General features: G+C 33.3%; 2 protein-coding genes across 2 annotated transcripts in view; one reads left to right on the top strand and one right to left on the bottom strand.

Moving 5' to 3' along the window:
* Positions 1 to 15,746, top strand: part of ATIC (5-aminoimidazole-4-carboxamide ribonucleotide formyltransferase/IMP cyclohydrolase) — a 33,651-nt gene that overhangs the window by 14,075 nt on the left and 3,830 nt on the right. Inside the window, exons 9-14 of the mRNA XM_051983607.1 lie at positions 832 to 939; positions 2,246 to 2,331; positions 7,464 to 7,553; positions 9,491 to 9,619; positions 12,317 to 12,409; positions 13,806 to 13,988. Coding sequence (XP_051839567.1) covers positions 832 to 939; positions 2,246 to 2,331; positions 7,464 to 7,553; positions 9,491 to 9,619; positions 12,317 to 12,409; positions 13,806 to 13,988 — 689 coding nt within the window. The remainder of the gene's footprint in view (positions 1 to 831; positions 940 to 2,245; positions 2,332 to 7,463; positions 7,554 to 9,490; positions 9,620 to 12,316; positions 12,410 to 13,805; positions 13,989 to 15,746) is intronic.
* Positions 5,874 to 7,457, bottom strand: LOC127553143 (visual system homeobox 1-like). Its single transcript, XM_051983608.1, has one exon. The coding sequence runs from the start codon at positions 6,489 to 6,491 to the stop codon at positions 5,874 to 5,876; it is 618 nt and encodes a 205-aa protein (XP_051839568.1). The 5' UTR covers positions 6,492 to 7,457.

Here is a 15,746-nt window from a genome sequence, read left to right as displayed (position 1 = left end):
GCTACTGTGACATAGAGAGGGCAGGTGACATAATTTATCATATTGATCAGGATCTAAGACAGGAAATTAAAATGAGATGAAACTGAGGTCATAGCAGTTTATTGAAAGTCAAATTTACATTCTGTATTTTTAGAATAATTGAAAAATTAATATATTATAAAACAAATGATTAAGAATAAGATGGAGAAAGAAAATCTCACCTAAAATAGGATAAATGTGGAACCAAAAGCCAGATGGACTGAAAAGGAACCTTTGCTCTTTGTTTCATACAGGTTTTCCTCTCACCACTTAGAGCCAGCTTGTAAAAATAAAGACATAGTTGAAGATGATCTCACTTCTTATTATGTTAATTATCTAATTGGGCTTAGATTCTTTTTTGTTGTTTTTAATTAGGTAAAAAGACCTGCTGTTTATTTGTAAGATCAGTAATATATTCTCTTCTTAAAGTAACAGCTGGGTGACTTTTTAATATAGCTTTAACTCAGTAAGAATAAAAATCCTACTTTTCTGATCTAATGGGAGCATTGTGTTCCTCAGAGGTTTAAGAAGGGGAAGTGTCTAAATGAGAGATGATTTTTTTACCTTTCAGTATTATGAAAAAATTAAAAGTATATGGCAGTGGATTTATTTGTCCCTGTGGCCCAAGGACCATGGACAATCATTTCTTTAACACTCAGGCTAAACACACTAAAACTGTTTAGTTCTCCCTTCCTAGTCACATATTGGTCAGCTGGTTCCTTTTCACATAGACTAAACAAATTTGAGTTTGAGTATTTAGAGTTTATAATTCTAAGTTGAATTTTTCAATGGTTTTATGGTTTTGTCCACCAGGTGCTGCTGTTGGAATACCACTCAGTGAGGAAGAGGCTAAAGTTTGCATGGTTCATGATCTCTACAAGAGCCTTACTCCATTGTCAACTGCATATGCAAGAGCAAGAGGTAGAAGCATCATAATTTTGGAAAGGATAAGTACTATTTATCTTGAATAGTGTGATAAGAAATTAATGATGCCTTCTCAGATAGTATGATTTCAGGTTACTAATTTTAAGTTTTTCAGGCATAGCTAAACATATTGTGTAGGTGAATTTGTAGATTTATTTCCAAATTTTATGTTGAGATCTTAATGAATTATCATGGTACAATGGAGAAATTTTTAGCAGAGGGTTTTACTGTTTGTGTGACATTGGGCAAGATACTAATCTTTTTGAGTTTTACTTTTTTCAACTGCTGAAAGGAGGAAAGTTGGAGTAGTTGTTTTCTCTTCTAGGTTTAAATATTTGTTTTGTGACCTTAAACTCTGCTGGTTAATTGTAAAATCAATATTTATAATGTCACTCTTTTGGAATTCAGTGTGGTCCCCTATAATGATTTAATTTGATGTGAGGTGGGAAATGCCTTCATGTTCTATTTTAATAACTTAGTAGTATTTTTTGTAGAATCCTTTTGTGGAAACCTTTTTTTTTTGAGGGTTTTGAATAGTTTGAAAGAATCTATAGTGTTTGGGTAGGGGAATGGATTGTCATTCATATGTGTTGCTTCAGTAATGATTTGTGTTAGATGGGATCTATTATAAATGGAGTGAGATGGTGGCAACAAATAAGAAGATTGAGTCAAAGAGAGTAAAAGAATGGGAAGGAAGCTCTGTGGTAAAGAGACCTAGAGCCAGAATAAGAAGGTTGTATTTTGTGCTATGAGGAAGACAAAGTAGTATGAAGAATAGGATAGAGAAGAGCGTTCTTAGAATAGTCAGACCAGGGCTGAAAAGGTCCAAATGGATGTAAGCAAGATTGTGGGGTTAAAATCACAGGGATGCATCCTTACCATCGGCAGGAACGTTTGCAGTCATGTCACCTAGCTCCTTCGTGGCCCAGTAAGATTATATGACTCTCACAAGATTACAGAGTCACTACGTGACAGAGCTGGATTCAGATCTAAAAATTATAGATGACTGTAGTCTTGAAATCTTGGCAACCAAGATTGTAATGTTGCTACAGTAGAGATTGGTTAGCAAGAAGGCTCAGATTTAGGGATTTACATTGTGAATATGAGCTTTGGATTTGTTCATTACAGTTACAGGAAATGTTTTTCCTCTCCAGATGATATTTTATAATTATTTTGATTCCAGGAACTGATGTATTCATATTACCTATAGACTTTGCATAGGATAGCTTTTAGCAATTTTTTAAAAGCCTAGTAAAGCTTTTAGTACTTTGGAAAATGTTATCATTTTGTATTTTATTTCTAGGAGCTGATAGAATGTCATCATTTGGCGATTTTATTGCTATATCTGATGTTTGTGATGTCACTACTGCTAAAATCATCTCCAGAGAGGTTAGTAACTAAGATTTTGGGCCATTTCTTCAGTAGTATTGGCAGATCTTTTAAAAACTGTCTCCTAGAAATTTTACTTACAGGACACACAATTTCTATCATTTACAAATCAATAATATTTTTTGTCACTATTTTTCAGTTACTTTATCTTGCTGACTGAATTGTTACATAGTTAAGATTTGTTCTAGAAATTAGCAGGGGGATGAGTAAATTTGTTTTCCATCAGATTCATTGATAGCCAGTTTTGAAAAATTAATGAATTATTTCCAATGTTAATAGTAATTTTTAAAACTTCCATAAGTGGGCTTTTGAGTGTGTGTTAAACCTTAGAAATATTTAATAAGTTAGACTTAAAGTATAAAGTAGCTCTTTATAGTAACCACATATATATGTTTGAGAGACTGATGAGCAACAGTCAAAATGTACTTGTTAACCATCTATTATATGCCAAGTGCTATGGTAAGTGCTAACATAGAAAGAACCTTATAAAACACCTGAGCTTATTAAAAGCTTTAAATTCCAAGAGAGGAATTTTATATTTTATTTCGGAGGTAATAAGAGGCTGTTGGAATTTAGAGAGTAGGAAAAGGACATGATCAGATCTACAATAGAGAAAAAAAATCATTCTGGTAGCTTAGTATAGGATGGATTGAAACAGTGATAGACTTGAGAAAGATGACCAATTAGAAAGCTGTTAAATAGAAAGCTATGTGCCTGGCACATAGTGGAAACTTAATAAATGTTTATTGAATTTAATCCTTACAAGAAGAGTTGATTAGGGCCTAAATTCAGTGGTGAATAAGAATGGAGACATGGGCACATATGTAAAAGATGTTGAGTCAAAGATGACATTGAAATTTAAGCCTGGGTGACTGAGAAAGTAGTTGATTATCACAGATTAATTCCTGTAATTTCTTTTGATACAAAATAGTTGGTTTGCACAAAAAACCTCCTATAGGCCTCTTGCATTCTCTTTCACAGGAGACCTAGAATAATTCTTGGTTATGGGGGCAGGAGGTTGAGTAAGTGTTTTATTAGAAAACAAAATCATGTTTGCTAGTTATCAGCTATAAAGGAATAAGGTTTCTAGAAATGGAGCAGTGAGCTAGAATACAGCTGAGGCAGCAAACAGATTTAGGTATCTCAAAAATCTTTGAGTGAAAGCTTACTGAGTGAAAGCTTTGTACGTTAATCTAGTAACTACCATTAAAATAATTGATGTTTATAATAATAGTTCCAGCTTATCAAAAAGTTTAATTATCTTGTTCTTTCTTGATGCTTTATTGAAAGTGGCAGTTAGCTGGGTATGATCATTTTCTCCTGTATTGCTACTACTAGGTTGGCTGAGACTAATACATTGCTTGTGATTGGGAGTTCTAATATATAGTGAGCATCTGTATTGTGATTTGCTCTGTGTTCTCAAAGAGGACCATGTCATATAGAGATGATGCTATGACATGCAAATGTATTTAAGTGAAGATGGGCTTTGTCAAGTCATCAGTTGCTCTCTTCTGTAGGCCATCTATGTCCATTGGCAAGATATAGATCAAGATGACTGGAGATGGTCCTGGATGTAGTAGTAGGCCTTGGCTTTTTTAAACTAAAGTCTTTAATTGGTTTCAGTTTGACTGAGGCGCAATGCCTAATCAATGACTAAGCTAAGTAGGAAATGAGGCCAAGAGTGGCCTCTTTTACCTAGTTAAAAAAAAAAAAAATCTACTCTGGGAGGGAAACAATTAGTATTTACATTCACTTTGATAAATCCAATACTGATATGAGTTGGGAGGACTAGGCCCAAGCCATCTTATGAATGGCTATTTTATGTTCTTATCAATAAGTGTTCCATAAAATGTTTGTATTGCACACATCAGGCTTTATGCAACATATTGCAATACAAAGTGTCTCTCTGTTTTCACCACCTATTTGCCCTCTTCCTTTCTCCTCCTTCATCTTTTCTTTAATGTTTTTAATACAATCTTTTATACCATTTTCCCCATGCAAATCATGGGTAATGTGTTCAATACTTATTTAATACATATGTCTTTCCATTGATTTCCCTCTGGTGTTTTTGCTTGATTTGAGTTTAGGATGGCTACCCCTGCTTTTTTGACTTCACCTGAAGCATAATAGATTCTGCTCCAGCCTTTTACCTTTACTCTGTATGTATCTCCCTGTTTTAAATGTGTTTCCTGTAAACAACATATTGTAGGGTTCTGACTTGATCCAGTTGCTATCCACCTCCTCTTTATGAGAGTTCATCCCATTCACATTTACGGTTAAAATTACTAATTCTTTATCTCCTGCCATCCTAATATCCCCAGATTATATTTTTCTTTTCCTTGCCCTCCTTCCCTTCTTCCCTACACTTATTGGTCCCACTTGCGTCACGCAGCTTTCCCTCTTTAGTATCCTTCCCTCCTCCCGTTGAATCCCTTCCCCTTTCTTGTACCCTTCTCTTATTACTCTTTTTCCTTTTCCCTTTTCCTCTCCCACTTTTTAATGAAGTGAGAGAAGAATCTCTATAAAACATATGTGTCAATTATTTCCTCTTTGAGCCAACTGATGAGAGTAGGATTCACACAATGTTCCTTCCCCTCTCTAAGTTCTCTCAGATATGATAGGTTTCCTTTGCCTCATTGTCGCATGTAGTTTCCCTCTTTTTATCTCCCCTTTTCCCTTTTTTTGACACTATCCCCTTTCCATTTCTACTTCCCTTTTTTATGTTATATCGATAAAATCAAATTATACATATAGTTTTTATGTATATGCACAACAGAAATACAGTTCTCAAGAGTTCCTTTTACCTTTTTCTACTTCTCTTGAGTCCTGTTGTTGGAGATCAAATTTTTTGTTTAAGTCTGGTTTTTTCCTTAGGAACAAATGGAATTACTCTGTTTCATTAAATGTCCATCTTCTTCCATGGAAAAAAGTACTTAGCTTAGCTGGGTAGTTTATTCTTGGCTGCTCCCTCTGGTGTTAACTGATTATCTTTGGTAACAAGGAGCAGTTTGCAGTCACTAAAAGTGCATAATGTACATTAACTTCCTATCTGTATTAAGAGAAATAGATTGGACAGAGTAGGCCTTTTCTATATTTATCAAAGCATTTAATTCAAAAAACATGGTGAAATTGCTATATAAGCAGGGTTCCCTGAAAAGCACTAAGCATAAATGAGGGAACGCAAAGATAAAGTCAAATGGAGGGTCTGTGACCTTAGTTAAATTAAGTATGGAGGTAATAGCTATAGAAAGGTCACATTGTTTAGGGATTTAGAGTGGACTTCATGGACTTAATTGAGTTGGACTAGAACTGAAGAGGAAGATTTCAGCAGGTTGCACATTGTGGAGAGTAATAGTTCCAATGCTTATTGGAACTTAAAGGTGTGAACACAAGCCTTGTATTAATTAGTTCTACTTAGTATCTTGTTTCAGGTTCTGCCCAAAACATCTTCTTGTAAGATTAGATCAACTCTTAATTAGTTAGCAGTTTGTAAAGATTCCAACATCCTAGCCAACATTATGTGATCCTAGCATCCAAGGCCTTCAGTGTGCTTTCTTCTCCTCTTTTGCTGTCCTGGAGAGATCAATAGCAATGTCTTCTGAGCTGTCCAGGAGATTGACTTTTTCAGAGCTCAACTGGGGCTCTCCATGCTTTGACTTCAAGTCTTCCTCTGAGTGGTTATAACCCCAGTTTTCTGATATTTTTTCTTCACCTGATTTCCTTTTCACATCCATGGATTTTTTGTGCATTCCAAGTAACCATGGAGCACAGGAGCCCACCAACCCACTCTTGGCAGAGTTGATGATTGATTCAGGAAGTGGTATGGAATGTCTCACCATGGCAGCATAAAGACCAAATTCTGCCATGACACTGCTCCTACCCCAACATTTTTCCTTCTTCCTCCATTTGGCTCTTCTATTTTGAAACCAGACCTGTATCCTGTCTTCTGGAAGCTCAGTTTTTAGAGCTAACATTTCCCTAGCATACACATCTGGATAATGTGCCTCATTAAAAGCCTTTTCCAATTCTTCCAGTTGGTGAGCAGTGAAAACTGTCCTATGCCGCCGCTTTTTCCTCTTAATATGTGATGAGGGTGTCTTCAGTTCATTTTTGTCTTCAGACAGACTGTCTTCATCAGAAACGCACATCACTTTATACATAGTAGGTGCTTAGTGAATTTTTTTTTTCATATATTCATTTTTCTGGTAGTTTGAATTTATTGGTACAAGTAAGTATAAGACTTTGAGGAACAATTAGTAACCCACTTTGGCTACATTGTGAAATAGTACTGGGAGGATAGTTCAGAAACAAATGATAGAAGGCCCTAAGTGCTGGATTAGTGATTTTATTTTATCCCATATTGACGAGAGAGCAATAAAAAGAATTCACAGATAAGATTAATTAACTGTGTGAAGGTTGGATTTTCGAGTGAAGAAGGCTTTTGCAGAATTTCAGCTACAGAATAATATGGACTGATTTTTGGGTGGTGGGCATTGTAAAAGAGAAAACATATTAACATATATTCTGGGGTTAGGGTCAGCCAGATTTGGCAACTGATTAAGGATGAAGGAGAAAATCAGACTTCAAGAGACAATGTGGTATGGCGCAAAGCACACTGGATTTAGACTTGAGTTTGAATTCTGGTTCTGGGAATTTTGGGCCTCTAAAATAAAAAGAGCTGGGCTCTCTGACCTTGAGGTCCTTTTCATCTCTAAATTTATTCTAACTTGGAGGATCAGAAGACATACATAAGTATGGGGGCAAGGTAGGAGCTCTTTTGAAGAAGTGCTAAGTAACACATTTCTAAGGATAAATGTCTAACAGAAACATAATACAAGAGTTTATTGCTGCTATGGTTATCAATTCAGTGGTTTTCTATCTAAGAATGAACATTGAAACCAGAAAAAAAAAAAAAAGAGTGGGGGAAATGTTCAAATGAGAGAAATTCTTTACCACCAGGAGAAAAAAAGAGTACTCATTTCAAAAGATATGTGAAAGATAGATTTTTTTCTTATTTTAAAATTTACAATTTATGTACAGAAAGTAATTAAGAATTCCTATGGTAAATAAGGTGATTTCTTCTTATTTTTCAAGGTAAAAATCATCCTTTTTTTTCCCTTGTATATTTTCAGGTGTCTGATGGCATTATTGCACCTGGATATGAAGAAGAAGCCTTGAAAATCCTCTCCAAAAAGAAAAATGGGAATTATTGTGTACTTCAGGTTAATGCATACATTTTTTAAAAGTATATTTTGTTAATCTCTCCTTCTCTCATGTTAATTCCAACCTATTGCACCTCCTGTCAAACCCCCTTATGAATTTTCCCTTTATTTTTATGTTCCTAGAGATATTACTCTTATTTTCTATGGTTATCTACTTTTATACCCATAAGACTCTTCCTCCTCATATGTTTATATTATTATCTTTAAAAGTAATTTAAAAATTCTTAAATGTCCTCCAAAAAACTTTTTCACAAACACAGCAGAAAATATAAAATGATTTTACATGAATCTTATTTATACTACTTTCAAAATGTTACAGTGGCTTCTTGGTTAACATTAGTGCTAACCTCTCTTCTTCAGCCCCAATTTAAAATTAAGAACAAGGTGAGGAAAACACCTTGTAACAAATGAGCATTGTCAAGCAAAAGGAATTCATAAAACAGCTATATCATATCCGCAAATAAGCATCTCTTTTTGGTTCATTTTTGCTGTCATCTTTCAGGGAGTGGGCAAATGTACTTCATCGTAAGTTCCCTGGAGACATGGGAATAATCATTGCATTGATTAGATTTCTTAAGTCTTTGAAAATATTTTTTTCTTTATGATAAGTCTTTGTATAAATTGTTCTCCTGATTCTATTCATTTTTCACTTTTGTCAGTTTATACTACTGAAGATTCTCTGAAAACTTCCTCCTTTTTTATTTCTTACCTTCCAGCAACATTCTACTACATTCAGATTCCATAATTTATTTTAACAATTTCCCAATAATAAGAAGAGGCAATATAAAGTAACTCCCTAGATTCTAGTCTGTGTTCATCCATCCTCCCACACCACCCCTCCCCACTCCCGATTTTCTTTTTCAATCTCTCTTCAGAATCAGGAAATAGATTTTGCTTATTTGCATTCCTTTGGATACCCATCTTATTTTATTCCTCAATTATTTCCCTATTGAATTTGATATATTTTCATACTATATGTTATATAGTATAATCCTCCAAGAGCTTTATATGATGCTCTCTCCTCTATCCCTTTACATATTTTTCTTCTCACTAACTACACTTATGAGAAGTAGCGTGATCATCCTTTCTTTCTCATCTTTATAATAGTGTATTTCTTTTGCCCCTTTTTTCCCTCTTTAAATCCTCAAAATAGAACCAGTTCAACTCTATGACTTTTGTTTTTTTCTTACTTAATTCCCTCAGACTCTTTGAAGACATTAAGGTACATTAAAGACTGTTTCTTCCTCTGTGAATATTAGTAGTATGTCACTAGTTCTTTCCAGAAATAAATTTTATCTAGAATTCTTTTGATTTTTGTGTTTATGTTTCGTTGTTCCTTTTTAGCTTTAGTCTTTTCATCAGAAGTACTCGTAAGTCCTATATTATTTAAAAGAACTTTTCTTCTATCAAACTTGAAAAGCAGAGTTCACAGTGAGAAAAATGAGCGCAAAATCCAATAGAATTAAACTTTATATTCCAAATTACAAAGGCTCGGATAACCAGTTGTCATCAAATGTTTATTAGATATTTTGTGTAATTAGAAGGATTACTTTTTATGTCATTATCTAATTTTGGTTACTGACAAATCTTCCCTATTCACTTTCTCTTGAAATTACATATTTTTAACTTTCTGCTAATCCTTGGCAAACAGAGATGTTTGTAATGTATTTGGTTTATCTTTTCCTTTACAAATCTTAAAAGATTTATAATATGGAGAAATATAAAATTCATTAACATTGTTTTAAGTAATAGTGCTGAAACATTTTGCATTACACTCCTGCTGAAATGATTTGATAAATTTCCCTTATGATAGATGTGCCAGATTTTATTTTGTTGAATTTATCCTACTAAGAAAGAATTGTTTTAAGAACTATATATTTCCTGTTATTTTAATAAAATCATATAAGAAGAAAACTTTAAATATTCATTGTTTTTAGATGGACCCTGGTTACAAACCGGATGAGGATGAAATTCGAACTCTTTTTGGATTACATCTAAGTCAGAAGAGGAATAATGGTGTAATTGACAAGTCATTATTTAGCAATATTGTTACAAAGCATAAAGATGTAAGTTTAAAGTATAATTTAAATTGTATTAAGCATTTTATCACAGATGTTAAAGTATTGAATGATGGATTTTTTTTTTTAATTGAAAAGCCAGCCTCTAATCTGGAGGGGGGAGAGGGGGAGGAGATGAGAAGTATGTTCCAAAGAGTCAGTTATTTGTTTTCTGTGAAAAAAAAAAAACAAGCTATTTTCTTACTTTCTATGTCCCATTTGTGGTGGTTAAAGCCATACTCTAGAAGCTTGAAATGTGAATGGAATCATTCTGTGTAGCAGTGTTTTCATTAAAAGCAGTACTTAGTGTTTAAGTTTTGACAATGGAGGAATAAATCACCCCTCTCAGCAGCCATCTATACCATGAGAACAGGAGCTTCATCTTCGGTTTCAAGTTTTTGAAGATAGCTTCTCTTAGTTTCGAGACTTAGGTAGAGGTGGTAAGATACAGTGTTCTGATGGAGCTGGACCACCTTTCTATTACTTCATTAATTTTCTTCCACAGGACCCATAACAATTATGGTCTTCCTACAGTCTTTTGTCATACTATTATAGTGCTTTAGTATAACAAAGGGAAAAGCTATATGTAGTTTCCCTCTTTTCTTTTCACTTAAAGTGTAGGAGGCCACTAGTTTGAACTTTGTTTTCATTTGATTCTCTGTCTACACAAAAACATCTCATTCAGAAATGGGTCCTATTGTGTGTGTGTGTGTGTGTGTGTGTGCGTGCGCGCGTGTGTGCAGGTACATAAGAAAGAGATATTAGTATTTGCATTGTTCATTGCTTTACAAGTTTCAGAGAAATATTTATAAGGATGCAGGTATCATCTGAGAGTCATCTGAGCAGTTGCTTTGATTTCTTAATACTGAACCATATTTTTTGTAATTCTGCCTGTATACCCTTCATCAGATATGAAGCCATTAACTCTTAGTTATATGTGTTGACTTGTTTGGGGATATTTAATCAAGGTCTTAGGAGAATTTCTCATTCTCATCCTTTGAAATATTTTGTAGTATTTTTATCTGTCTTTGCTCATCAAGTGGTAGCTAGGTAGTACAGTGGATAAACTACTTGACTTGGTATCAGATCAAGATCAGATTTGGCCCTGGGCACATTACTTATTAACCTTTTAGTTGTCTCATCTGTAAAAAAAGGAATAATAATAGCACCTGCTTTATAGGGCTTTGAAGGTTAAATGGGATAACAATTGTAAAGTGCTTTGCAAATCTTTAAATCATTATTTTAATTTATTATTGTCTTTATAAATACTAAAAGGCACAGTGACCAAATGTACCCTAAATGTTTCTTATTTTCTTTGGGTGCAGGATGAAACCAGTTCCATCAACTCATTAGCCATTTACTAGCAAATTTTTTGTCTTCGAATTTCATTTGCTAGATTGCCAATTTTGATCATTTCAGTTCTTCAAAAGTATTGTTATTTCAGTCACCTGACATTCATATAGCAAACATCTAATGTGTGCCTCATACATAATGTGCTAGATCTAGGAATACAAGTAAATTGATTGAATTTGTTTATCCTTAGTCAGAAACTGCATTTTTAGAGTATCAAAGTTAAATTTATGTTTATTCGGGGCAGCTAGGTGGCGCAGTGGATAGAGCACCAGCCCTGAAGTCAGGAGGACCTGAGTTCAAATCTGGTCTCAGACACTGTCTAGCTGTGTGACCCTGGGCAAGTCACTTAACCCCAATTGCCCAAAAAAAAAAAATTTATGTTTATTCTCCCCTTTTCTACCACCAGTACCAAAAAAATCAAATATTTTTGCTTTTTTTTTATTCCCTTTGTAGTACAAAAGGCAGCTTAACATCAAGGCCAACAAGTTCTAGTCTGTAGTCCATATTAAAATGCTGTAAGGCATTTTTAGACACGTGTAAAAAGTTCTGCCATGTATAGGGTTTTTATGGTGTACATTTTCAGTTATGGATGGTTTTACTACTTTCTAATGACTATAGATAAAGAAAAGCCAATCTTTGCTTCTTCCTTGATTTTCTAAGTGATTTGACAACTGCCTGAAATTATCCATACTTCAGTTTTTGTGAAATAAAATATAGCTTAAATCTCTTTGCTATGATAATAAATTAAAGTTTGTCTGAACTATTTCTGTGAGTTAATGATAAAGATATTCATTCCAATGATGGTCATTTTTTTAAAATTAAAGACATATTGGTGGTCTGTCTTTCCTTTTCCTTTCTGGCATCTCGCCTACTTTGACCCTGATTGAGAAAAGATGTGACTTGGTGTGAAAAATATATACAGAAAATGAACTCTGATGATGAGATGTGACAAAAGGCCAGGAAGAGTTTGGTTTGAGGCATGAATTATAAAATAAATATGTATATACCACACAAGGCATCATAACATTATGTAGATGGAGTGCTTAAAGATTTGTGAAGTTTCTATATATTAAGCCACATTTATTGAGCTCCAAAACCAATATATCCTCAAATCAAGTATATATATTTTTTCTGATCAAATAAAATAGTTCATTTGATTCCTGAATAGATGAGGGCTTGCTACAAGTAATCTAATAGTAATTTACTGCTTCTGCAGCAAAAAAACAATACAACTATTAGTTTGTACCATTGATTTCATCTACTTTTATTTGTTACATTGAAGGAATAAGACACAATGAAGCATTTTTAATGCATTTATGAAATGTAAAATTATTAATTTTTTTTTTTTTTCAGTTGCCTGAGTCTGCTGTCAGGGACCTCATTGTAGCTACAGTTGCTGTCAAGTACACTCAGTCCAATTCAGTGTGCTATGCTAAGAATGGTCAGGTAAATTGATTAAAGAATGGCATACTTGTTTGTTACTGTGTCACAGCTCTTTTGGGGGGATTGTGTAAAAATCATTTTTCTTCATAATTAGAAAACATTTATTCTGTATCTTGTTTTACCTAGCTGTCATGTCAGTGTTTGTTTTGAAATAATGATGTAAAGAATCTTTTAAATAAGTACTTTTCAAATAAGTACCAGCTTTTCTTGTTCTGCCTATTAACATTCAGTGATCACAGTGAAACCTCAGGCTCTGTGTATTTGGATTACATCATGATATTTAGACTTCATTCTGAAATAAATATAAATTTACTTGATAAAATTTTCTTATAAATATAAATTTAATCTAGAGAATTTTCAAAAGTAAATCTACGTATGTACCACAGATGTGGGAAAACCTAGTTCCAGAAGCTCTTTGCTTCATTAATATTTTAATGCCCAAGTCAATGAAATAATGGCACATTTACATACTCGTATTTTCCTTTCACTGGCCTTCAGTGTATCGTAATTCTTATTTGCCTGTAGAGAGTATCTCAGAGATATCACAATGATTCAAAGAGCTGAGACAAAAAGAGCTGCTTGGTTTGCATTTAGAAACTTAAAAATATATATATAATATATATATATTTTAAAACAAAACATTGTTCATGGCATATGATTGTTTAGTGATGAAACACTTCTTGTAAAGTTACAATGAAGATTTGAAACGTCTAGTTGACGCTAATATTAGAAAAACAACTCAGAATAAAAAAAAATACATTTTCAGAATCCTTCTGGCCTATATATATAGTATTTTTGTGCATATGTGTGTATAAATAAAAATAATCAGTTTTAAAAATGGAATTAGCTAAAGAAACTATAGTCTTTATCTTCATAAAAATTGATGTTTTCCTAATTCTGAGTTGAACATAGTTGTGGACATCAATTATTTAATAATAGTAGTCTTTATTAATTAATGGACATGATGCATTTTGTTTGTGCTACAGGGTGAAACTTAATGAATGGCTGCTAAATGATTCCATTACTGTGTTGTTTTCCCAGTTTAAGCTTTTGACATCTGTTGCTCAATAGTTTTCTTAAAAAATATCAGGTGTTTGACATTTTTCTGTTTTCAGTGTATATTCTTAGTTGTAATGCTTAAGTTAATGAATCTGAGTAATAAGTACTTGAAAGTACTTTATTTTTCTGGTTTTAAAACTTGTTGGTCTTTAGACTAATTCATTACAAACCCAATTTTTATATAATTTGTCTTTGTATTTTATGTTTCTAATTTGTATATTGAATCTATTTTAAAAATTATGCAGATAAGGTAAGGATGTGAAAGAAAGGCTTTTTGAGAAAAATCAATAAGCTTTTTTGTGAAATATTTTGTTCATTTTAACCAACTTACGGATTTCAGGTAATTGGTATTGGAGCAGGTCAGCAATCTCGAATACATTGTACTCGGCTTGCAGGAGAAAAGGCAAATAATTGGTGGCTTAGACATCACCCTCAAGTTCTTTCAATGAAATTTAAAGCTGGAATAAAGAGAGCAGAAATCTCTAATGCTATTGATCAATATGTGACTGGCACCATTGGTGAGGTATGTACAGAATTTCTCTCCATGGGGATTCTTTGCCATGTTTCTGGATAGTTTTTGGAATAAACAAATGGGTGGAGCTATGGATAGTGGTCAGACTTGGAATCAGAAAGACCTGAGTTCATCACTGGCCTTGGATTTGCCTTAGTTTCCTCATTTGTGAAATGAACTGGAGAAGAAAATGTTAAAATATTTCAATGTCTCTACTGAGAAAATCCTAAATAGGGTCATGAAGAGTTGGATATGACAAACAACTGAACAGGCCACACCTCCCCCGCTCCCTCCCCACCCCCCCCCCAAAAAAAAAAAAAAAAAAAAAAAAAACTTTAGAGGAACGGGGGGGGGGGGGGGGGGAAGGCATTTTGCCAGCAGTTTCTCTTAACTAGGACATGTTATATATGTGTTTTTGTCATATTTTTCCACATCTTTTTTTTTCTTTTCTATGGATCACTCACAAGGAAATGCCTAATAATTGGTAATAATTATAAAACTACTATTTTTTTTTTATGCTTTCTTGGTTTTAACTAGGAATTGATTTTGGTAATGGGATATCGTGTTAGATTAAATGAAGTAAAATAAATTTCATTATAATTTTTAATTTCTGTCTCCCTGAAAAAAACCTACTACTACTAAGTGTTGAGATCCTGTGATTTACATTTCAATTATTTGAATGTGTTCTGTCCTTCTAAAGTATTAGTACTCATTCATTAAAATGTCCAATGAATAGAAAAAAAGAAAGGAAGCAAGTGTTTATATGATGTAGGCCCTAAGTGGATTCCTGAATAATTCATTTAGAGTGGTACATTTGAACTCAGCATTTCTCTCTCCTTGGTTTGTGTTTAATAAGGAAAATTTGCATAACTGTCATTATGTGAGGTTAGAGAATGATACCCTCTTGTCATAAAATATATAGTTCACTATATCTGCCAAAGAAAATCTTTAAAGTTGCCTTTTTTTTTTTTTTTAAACTTTAGGCATTTTGCTTGTTATATCATTTTGCCTGTTCCAACCCCAATTGATCAGATTGCTGGCAGCTTATTGACCTTTCTTCTATGTCAGAAACTCTAACATAGTTAAAATAAGAACTTTTATTAAATAAAAATACTGTGAATCACAATAAAGTTCATGTTTTGAAGATGCTTACTTAAGAAACTGGTATGGAAATATAGTTCCACACACATAGAAAGTGAATTGAAATTAGATTTCCTATTTTTCATTTCTGATAACCCTTGAAAATTCTTTTTAAAAATTCTAGTTTATGAGCATACAGTACATCTATATCACCAAACAATCAGAGATTAAAGAATAAAATTTTAATAGGTGGATTAAAAGTGATATAGTTATGAATTTATTTGATTTATGACACAGAATTCATTGTTAAATTAAAAATTTTCCACATAAAAACTTAGTAACATCAGATATGAAAGGACTCCATATCATGTAAATGGGATTGTGAAAAGAATGTTATTGTTCCTAATAGAAATGAGGCAGGATTGCATTGTGGATAGAAGGCTAGATCTGGTATTAAGAACACCTATCTACATTTACATCCTGCCTATGTCACATACTGGTGATATGATCCTGGGCAAGCCTATTCAACTCTTTTCTTCTGCAATTTAGATTGCAGATGTAGATCACAGAATTCTGTGTTGTTTGATGGATATTCCTATGTCAGTAAGTGATGGGTCCAGATTAAAATAAATTAACAAAGTAAAAAATGCCAAGGAGAAATTCCTAGAGTTATTTTAATGTTCGGTAAAC

Source organism: Antechinus flavipes, chromosome 3 (assembly GCF_016432865.1).
Source record: "Antechinus flavipes isolate AdamAnt ecotype Samford, QLD, Australia chromosome 3, AdamAnt_v2, whole genome shotgun sequence".
Classification (NCBI taxonomy): domain Eukaryota; kingdom Metazoa; phylum Chordata; class Mammalia; order Dasyuromorphia; family Dasyuridae; genus Antechinus; species Antechinus flavipes.
The sequence above is the reverse complement of the archived record's forward strand: the minus strand, read 5'-3'. Positions and strand labels throughout refer to the sequence as shown.